The sequence below is a fragment of the Poecilia formosa genome, unplaced genomic scaffold (assembly GCF_000485575.1).
Source record: "Poecilia formosa unplaced genomic scaffold, Poecilia_formosa-5.1.2 Scaffold91, whole genome shotgun sequence".
NCBI classification, from domain to species: Eukaryota; Metazoa; Chordata; class Actinopteri; order Cyprinodontiformes; family Poeciliidae; genus Poecilia; species Poecilia formosa.
In genome coordinates this window covers 1,366,806-1,376,608 of record NW_006800030.1, presented here as the reverse complement: position 1 = coordinate 1,376,608, position 9,803 = coordinate 1,366,806, and the positions used below count along the sequence as shown (strand labels likewise).

The following is a 9,803-nucleotide window of genomic DNA, read 5'->3' as shown; positions in this document are numbered from 1 at the left end:
ATCAGTAGAAAATGAATCAGTTTTGCTTTTCATTTCTCCCATCATATCTAAACTGGGTAACGTGTTGCCTCAGCTCTGTGATCACTCTGCAGCAGCCTGAATTTAGATCCACTGCACCGTTGAGCTGCAGAGACAGTTACAGCTGTCAGTGAGTCAGGAGAAACAATGAATCCAATCCTTGACTCCATCCCTTGGTTTTCTTCCCTCTTCGTCTACTGGGGTGATTACGCTCCCTTACTCCATCCCTGCTTGGACCCTTAAGACACACACACACACACACACACACACACACACACACAAACTCCAAAACTCTCTCACACAGACTCCTACTCAGTGTCAGTGGTCCAGCATGGAGCTGTTGTCTGTCTGCAGCTAGCCTGAAGCAGCCTGGATGGAGAACCGGTGGCCTCTCATCATCCGCCTGCACTGACTGGAGACACCAGCAGCCTGGTCACCATGGAGTCTGGCAGAGTTTGGTCCAGATATCAGAGGACTGTGCTGATCACAATGATGATGTTCAAGCTGGGTACGTGGTCGTTTCAGCCGTTCATCACATCAGAGCCGGGGTTCCAGGCGTTGAATGAAGTTTGTTTAACCTGCAGTATCTTTGTGTGTTTGGCACAACTTTTCTGTGAGATCATAGTATTTTCTAGTTTGACAACTAAAAGACTAAAAGTTTCTTCCAGTCAAGAAAGTTGTCCTTTTTTTTGTTTAGTCAGCTTTTTGAAAGGTCTCTGTGAAATAAAAAAAATAATTAAATATTTTTTCAACATCTATAGATATTCTCCTGGCAAAAAGATTTAACATCCTTTGACTTCTCCTACCAACTTTATGGTTTGTGTTGATCTGCAGCATGTGCTGACCCACGGCGTGTGTGTGTGTGTGTGTGTGTGTGTGTGTGTGCGTGTGTGTGTGTAGGGGGTTGGTCAGTCAACCCCAGCAGCTTTATGAAACCCTCTCAAGCCATTTTTCCCGTGACCTTCGTTTGTGTGAGTCTGAGGCTCGTTTGAAAGGTGGCTCGCTGAACGCGCTGATTGGATCTGGGTGGCATTGTTAGGGGTCACCATGGCAACGTGTTAGGCATCCATCTGCACTGCTGCACAGTTTTTTTTTGTCTTGGCTCTGAAAAGAGGGGTCAATGGACGTTAAGGAGCATGGAGGGAGCCGTGGGGCTGAGCTCTGGTGTTTTAAAGGAAAAGGCAGGGCTTTGGTGGTGAGATGAGGAAAATAAAATATGAAGTAGAAAATAAGCAGAAAAAGTTGATTAAATTCAGAATGATTAGCCTTCACAAAGTCCAACTTAAAGAGCAACAGCAACTTCAAAGATGGAAGAAACACATATTACTGTAATTGTGTTATTTTCAGCCTCTCAATGTGAAACTGTGACTAATTCTAAGAGAATTTGGCCTGGTGGGAGCAGGACGATCCAAATGCTAAACTGTAGTGCTTTGTAAAGAAATAAACACTGAAGGGGACAAACTTTTATATACTCTCCAGAAAACACTTCCAAAAACTCTAAAGTTCCTTGCTGGAACAGCAACAGTTGGTTTCTAAACAAGGCCCATATTCTGCCTCCAAAATAAAACACAAGGCTTCCACAGGAGACAAAAGGATGTACGTCTCAGACTTTGACTGGGTCCAAAAGGATTTGGGAATTTTTTTCTGTATAAAACAAAGCAGCCACCTGCTGTGGAGCCTCCAGAGGACAAAGCTGGGCTGGTGGAGCTGCCAGTCTCATGTCGTGATTCAATAAAATTCCTCTGAGCTTAACGTGCGTTATCCTGGGGCTCCCCCGTCTCTGGGAGGAACAGCACTGATTCTTCTTCGAGACGTAGCGTGCTACTTTCACCTGCACATACAGAGAATCAGTTCAGTTTGCTTCAGTTCAGCTCCACTCCATTCAAACCCAATTAATTCATTTCAATTAAATGTCAAATTAATACCTTAAACAATGGAGTGATGTCAGAGGACTGAACATAAAAAAATCAGGTCCAAGTCAAACCAGTTCTCTGGAAATTGGATTCTTCTTGTTTTGGTGTTTCAGTCAAAGTGAGATGAATCCCATCTCTGCTCATCAGATCCCTTTTTTCTGAAACATCCTTCAGTAATCTATAAAGTCTAAATGGTTTGTGGAAGATGATGGGGCCTGACTGGCCATGTTGCAAAGGTGTAGAAAGTGATATAGTTTAAAAAAGGTTTAGTGTATTTGTTGTTTTGAACTTTCATCCATTTCCTGTGAGCCTCAGTCAGAAGCTCAGGGAGAATTGTTGGAGTTATTTAGTTTTTTGCTCGGATGAAGAAATGTTCTTTGTAACAGAGAATCTACTCATGTATTTGATACTTTTTCATAAACTAAAGTGAATATTAAATATCTGCAGTTTTTTGGTATAAGACATGGGGTGAATTAGCTTTAATTTTTAGCTGGTATTTCCAATATGAAATTATAAAATCTATTAGTGGAATAAAATAAACACTACAGACATTTCTCCTTCCAGAGGCATTAAAGCCAGAGTGTCCAGTTTCTAACTGATCAGACATGTTTGTACTGCTGCTGTTAAAAGCTTTATTCAGTACTTGGAGATTTTTTTTAATATTGGATATTTATTAAAATATGAAAAATACTTTTTGCCCAACAGGTAGAATCAAAGACTTTAAAAGTGAATTTGTTTCTCCTTTTCATAGCAGGGGGGGTTTAATGTGTTGGGTCAAACTCAGCTGCCCCTCCCTCCCCCCTCCTCCTAACACACACACACAAACACACACTCATACACCCACACACACACACACCCCCCCACACACACACACACACCTCTTAAAAGATATGCAGAGACTTCTGGTGAGCATCATCCCGACATCCTACCTGCTAACAGTCAGCAGCTCTGCTTAGTGTTACAGCTGGTTTGAGACGCTGGTACCAGTCAGTGCCAGGTTTGAACTCCGTCGGGCCGCAGCAGTGATCTATGAAGTGCTTTGGGATGGGACGGGTGGGTGGATGTAGGAGGGGCCATTATCATCGCACTGGAATGTGTGAGGGGTTGATTGAGCTTGAAGACGGGGTGAGGAGTGAGGAAAGCCTTGCTGCCTTTAAGAACCCTTCAGCAGTGGTCATGAGATTAGGCGGCCATGATTTGACTTACAGCCTCTTTGGTAGAGAGAATCATCTGGGCTTTGTGTGGTATGAAGGAGACAGAAGAGGACAACAATGAGGAAAGAAATCTAAAATGAGTCTGATCTCAGAGCAAAGTTATCAAATGTACTCGCTTTGAGCAAAAGGATGCCTCTTCCTTAAAACATCTCCTCATATGCCTAGAAAATTTTAAAGCATGGTTGGCCTTGAACATTTTACAATTTAATGAAAACAAAACAGAGGTGATGGTGTTTGGACCGGGTGGCCTGTGTTAGTCCTCCTCTGTTGACTTTGGAGTATTAATGGTAGATTTTAAAACTGTTATTACTGATCTTGATTTTAAGGTGCATAGTGATTTTCAAACATGAACTGTCACTGCCAAAACACGTACATGTCAGACATAGGTTGTGTGAGGACACTGGAGTCAATGGGGTGCTGTTTGTAAAATTACACAGTAAAACATTAACAGCAATATTTTTTGTCTGATATAAAAGATGAGTTAATTTTTAGAATCATCCCACAAACAAAGATTCACGGGCCTGGATACATGTGTACATCATCCTGTTTAGAATTTATTGACAAAATACATTATTTTCTTTCATACATTCAAGTTTATGCTTGTATTTTGACAACAGGTGAGATAGTTCAAAACATAGAATCTTGTAGTGAGCTGTACATAAAATATATCCTTCCTGAATGTCAAACATTTATAATATTCAGATCTATTCTAATAATTTCAGGATAGAATTTGTTCAGGTAGCTAAGATCAACTCTGTTGTTTCAGGGTAACTCTGACCAAACGTAAAATGTGCCCCAACAAGCTTGTATGTTCTTAAAGTGTAGGTGATATAATGAACACAGAACCTCCCAGGCTTCATGAGGTATGAAAAGCAGGGCTGTGAGGGGAGGAGAAGTGAGACAGTGATGTGAGAAGGAAGGTTTGGTGTTAGGTGGAAGTGATAGGAAATGCCAGTGAAAGGAAGTGGGGGTGTTAAAGTGCATACAGTAGAAAATAAGGGATGCAGGTGTTAGAAGACATAAATGCATTGTTACTGCTGTTGATGATGTTGTTTGCAGAAAAGCTAGTTGTCTCCCATGTAATTGGGAAGCTTTTATCCACCCAACCAACAGTACAGTGGTAAAAATCAATCGTCTCGGTAGTTGGCAGGAGAGGAAGGTGTCAGGAATGACCTGCCTGACGTATACGTGCCTCATCTCTGAAGGTTGGCCTTTAGATCCAGGAAATTATAAAAGTAGAATGGTTTGAGGATAGAATGTACTTCAAGATTTACTTTGCTTTTACCACAAGGATGGAAATGGCTGAATGGGTAAGTTGAAATTCTTCCCTCTAAATTAGACTTGTTCAGTTTATTTCCTTCACACACATATAAATTTGAGTCACATCCTATTCCATGGGATTCAACATGACATTAACCCACTCTTTGCACTATAACAACTTCAGCTCTTCTGGGAAAGCTTTCCACAGGTTTAGGAGTATGTATGTGGGGAAATTTGATGATTATTTATAGATAATGATGTTGGACAAGAATGCCTGGTTCACAGTCTCACTTCAGTTCACTCCAAACGTGTTGTATTAGATTCAGGACAGAGACTTTGTGCAGGAAAGGTTCTTCCATGTTTTATGCATGTTGCTTTGTGTACTGGTTCTCAGTTATGTTGGTACAGGAAGGGGCCATACAAAAACTGTTCCTACATATGGGGATTAGATTTCCCAAAATTTATTGATATTATACAAAAATTAGATTCACTTTACTGGCACTAAGAGACTGAACCCAACTCTGTCTGACTTCAACAATCCCTCAATGCAGTCAGGCAAGCGTTGTTCTCCTGGCAACAGTCAAATCCAGACTTGTCTACTGAATTGCCAGACAGAATGCCAGGACTCCTTGCTCCAAATTTCACATCTCCAGTACTCTAGAATTCAATGATCCTTTGCACCGCTCCAGCCAATGGCCTGCTCTGGACTTGGTGATAAAAGTCTTGGATGCAGCTGCTCAGCTATGGATACAAATTCCTTGAAGCTCTCTATATAAAATTGTTTCCCTAATTTGAAGGTCACATGAAGCTTGGAGGTGTCTTGCTATTGATTTTGCATGCTCCTCAGGATCTGCTGACTCTTTGTGATTTAGCGTAATATACCACTTCCCGCCTGAGTCTCTTTTGTCTTCAGTCACTTTCAAGCTGCAACTGAGGATATTTCAGATATTTTCTGGATTTATTGTACAGGTGGCATCCTATCATGTTCCAGTGCTGACATTACTGCAAATGATTTAATCTTTTACAAATGTTATTAGAAGTAGTCAGTATGGCTTGGTGCTGGATCTTACACACCTTTGACTGTGGAAATGACTGGATCACCTGAATTGACTGATCTAGAGGGATGACTGAATACCTCTGTCATAACAGAGCTCTGCTCTGTGTGTGACTGTCATTATCTGTCTTACATTAAATGAAGTGGGTAAAACTTTCATTGTTGACACAGACACTGTAATAGGTTTACCTTTAACACCATCTGCTCTACACGTAAGTCTACAGAAAAGAGCTGCTTGTAATTCTTCATCATCAGATTGGTTTCTAAGCCTCTAGTGTTACAGCAGTAAGCAGACTATTGTATTACCAGCAGTAGAATATTAAAACGTAAGGACCTAGAGTAGGACTGAAGAATATTTGTAAAATTATCTATAATTTCATTGACAAACACTGAAAAAGCACAATTCTATTCAATAACATGTCAGAAATGTTAGATTTTTATTTGGCATAAAGCCCAGAGGAAAATCATCTGATGTTATCCAAGTGGCATAAATCTAGAATCAATATGTTTTAATCATATGATTAAAATCATATAATTTTAAATTATCATATGACCTTAAAATTGTAAATATTAGACAAAATGTAAGCAGTGGAGTTTTCTTTATTCAACTAGATTATGTAATTGGGGATGGTTAAGACCATTGTTACTGTGAAACATAACTAAAAAAGATACTAGTGTGATGAAGGACATATCTTTTTCATGTCTTAACTTCCTCCCATAGTTCAGATTTCTAAGCAAAATACCTGAGCAAGTCTGCTCTGTAAGTTAAATAGTCTGAGGTTGGTTTAGAACATAAGGGCTTCCAGATACTCATTCATGGCATTTAGCAGGAAATGCACAAGTGGACATAGAGGTTTTCATTTTCAATCTCAGAAAACTGCAAAAGTTCATGGATGCCAGAAGAGATGCAACAAAGTACCAGAGTTGTTGTTAACTGCAGCAATGTATGAATCTCAGTAGATTTGAATTTTATAGAATACTTTATTTAATTCACTTATTGGAAAGTTAAGTCAAATATTCTACAGATTCATTATAGATACTTATTATTCCAAACATTTGTTGCATTATTGTAGATGATCAAGCCTCACACCGGTGATAGAAAATTTCATTTTTAACCTTATTCCATCTTGATTTGACTTAAGTTTATTTCTTTATTTCATTTTAATTTTATCTAAACAAGGACTGATTTTAAAGCATAGTTTGCTGCCATATGTTAGGTTAAAACACCTTCCAGGTGCAGGCATTCCATATGTTCCACCAGGAGTTAGAAAACTGATAAAGATCATTTGTTAAGGGATCAAATATCTCACAAAGGCACTGAGACAATCACTTGTACTTGGTTTTACTTGATTATTACTAAAACAATGTATCGATTGTAAGTTTGTGATTTGTTTATTTTGTTTGTTTTCCCCCATTTTAGGATTACTGTGCACAGCAGCAGCAGACAGGTGTTTATCGTCTCCTTGCAACAATGGTGCAACATGTATCGACCACAGGGGTGAATATGTGTGTCTGTGCACCAAAGGACCAGTCTGGTTCATGGGTAAAAACTGCGATGAACGCTACGATCCCTGTATTTTTGCACCTTGCAGCAACTGTACCAGTGAACTCGGGACGGATCGGTTCACCTGCCAGTGCCCAGATGGCTTCACAGGGAACACATGTGATCAGGATGTAGATGAATGTCAGAGTGACCCCTGCAGTGGTGTTAAGTCCAACTGTGTGGACAAAGTCAGTGGGTATTCATGCCACTGTCCTCTTGGTCTGGGAGGTGACGACTGCCAGGAGGATGTAGCCACTTGCTCAGAGGAAACATGTCAGAATGGTGCTACTTGCCTGGACATCCCTGACCAGGGCCCTCAGTGCCGATGTGCTGCTGGATTCCAGGGGAATAACTGTGAGGAGAATATTGATGAGTGCTGGTCTGACCCCTGCCAAAATGGAGCCATCTGTAAAGACAGAGTTGATGGCTACCAGTGTTTCTGTGTGCCTGGATTTCAGGGCTATCATTGCGACCTCGAAATAAATGAGTGTGCCTCACAACCCTGTCAGAACAATGGCACATGTCTGGATTTGGTGGATCACTACATGTGTGACTGCACTCCAGGTTTTAAAGGTAATGTAGACATTTAATGTAGATTTTTAAAAATGATGTGATAGATTCATGAAATGTTTCATAAACTCTTTTGTGTAATATTCAGTTTTTGCTTTTAATTAGTGCTATTAAGCTCTGAGACTTTGATACAATAGTGTTAGTGTGTAGTTTGTATAGCAGTGTACATTTGCTGACCACTCAAAATAACTCAACACAGTCATTGATCTCTAATTCCCCCTGCCAACTCCACTCATGCAGTCCCACAACATGATATTACCACAAGTTTCTACTGTGACATAGAGAAAGAATCAAAACAGACAGAGGTATCTATTCTGAACTTGATAACAAAGTTTGGATTGGTGTTCTTTTCATAAGAGATTTGTAGCAGCTATAAAACCACATTTAACTTGTGTATAATTCATCAAAGAATGAAAATGTGTTCCCTTTGGAGGAGAACACACATTTTATCTGTGACGGATACTTGTCAGTCCTGCTGTTATCATGGGCTTAGTGCTGCACATATTCTTTGATTATGAAGTGTGATGTTTGTTTCATTCTCTCTGGTACGCTGCAGGCATCAACTGTGAGGAGGAGATTGATGAGTGTGAGTCTCTTCCCTGTCAGAACGGCGCCACCTGTCAAGACCATGTTGCCTTGTACTCGTGTGAGTGCATGGCAGGTTTCCAGGGCCAGGATTGCGAGGTCAACATTGATGAATGTGCCAGCATGCCTTGTATGAACAGGGGCAAGTGCAATGATGGGGTCAACAGGTAAGATTACGAAAAGTTATGCTTTTATGCTTCAACTCATGACATTTTGTTCTCGGACTTTCTCCAACCTTAACTGTGACTAGACCTGTTGCTTGAGCAAGAAGTCAATAATCACCTGATAAATTAATACAAACCCTGTAATTTCCATTTGCACAATTTATTGTTTTAGTCTTCTCTCTCTCTCTCTTTTTACCAAAAACTAGATGAGAAAAATCTTTAGTCTGGTACTTTGGTCTCAAATAGCTGTGTTTTTGAAGGACAGTTTTATTTACAGACACTTCATAATGACTTTTATTTATTTGTTGTTTCTATAGTTTTTTTTTATTATGTCTGGATATTTAAAATGTTGTCCAGTTCCAGTGTTAAATGTTTATCAGAATTTAAATTTTATTGATCTTTGAGAATGTGTTATTGATGTTATTTCTGTTGATGTTATTCGTTCTATAAATAAAAAAGAGGGAATATGTTCTTGTATTGTTATGCCACTATCATTATTACTTGAAATTGGTCTCAAAACAACAATATTATCATATATTGCATTAACTTCTGGGACAATTTATCACTACACAATATTAGAATATTTGTAATTGGGCTAACTCTTATTAATCTGTTCACCAGAGATCAATCATACAAAATACTTATGAAAAAAAATATATAGACTAACAGTGAAATAATTATACTTGGCCTTGTGTTAGATTCTCATTGTAAAGATTTGTCAACTTCTTCTTATTTAGTTGTTCATACAACGAACAGCTAAATAAGAAAAAATTGCGACTGTTGGCCATTTTTCTTGGTTGTCGAGGCCTTAGCTGCTGCTGGGCAGACTTGCTATTTCTGTCCAGAAATACCAAGTATTTCAAGACAGTATTTCTGCACTTTCTACCAGATCATTTCACCATAACTTCAAGTCCCTCAAATTACAAAAGGCCCAACAAGGATATTGAATTAGATGAAACTGGTGCAATTAATTGCACTGAGGTTGACAAATGTTGCTCAGTGGTTCTAGTTGACGCTGTTGATTTAGAGTTAGTAGTGCTGGGATCTGTCTGTGTGGAGTTTCCATGTTCTTTTACTGCAAGGTGCAGTTAGTTCTCTGGTTTCCTCCCAGAATATAAATTCATTTCAACTGTAAATGTATGTTATGTAGACATAGTGACCACCCAAAGCACTTTATTTATACTAAAGCCACATGCACCCCACAAGACCTCCCGCACACCCACACTTAAAGCTGCAGTAAGTAACTTTAATAAGAATATATTTTTTTAAATATTTGCTAAATTTATCATAATGTTGTGGCTGTATGAAACAATCAGTCTCCTCCAACTCTTCTCTGAGTTACTATTGTTGTCTGAAGCAATAATAGCGCTGCTCCTCACCAAAAACAACCAATCAGAGCCAGGAGGAGAATCTTAGCACCGTCAATCACCCTGATCAACGCGCTGCTAAATGTGCTAATGGCAAAGAAACAATTCATTGCTA

At 39.4% G+C, this 9,803-nt stretch overlaps 1 protein-coding gene across 2 annotated transcripts in view; it reads left to right on the top strand.

Annotated features, from left to right (window-relative positions):
• Positions 1–9,803, top strand: part of LOC103141927 (crumbs cell polarity complex component 2) — a 27,425-nt gene continuing 17,622 nt past the window's right edge. The window contains exons 1-4 of one of the 2 annotated variants that reach the window (XM_016674197.1): positions 446–526; positions 6,880–6,957; positions 7,052–7,575; positions 8,129–8,324. In XM_016674197.1, the coding sequence (XP_016529683.1) occupies positions 6,941–6,957; positions 7,052–7,575; positions 8,129–8,324 (737 nt within the window). In that variant the 5' untranslated portion in view covers positions 446–526; positions 6,880–6,940. Of the gene's footprint in view, positions 527–6,879; positions 7,576–8,128; positions 8,325–9,803 lie in introns of both variants that reach the window. The other variant, XM_007557752.2, reaches the window with a different exon arrangement.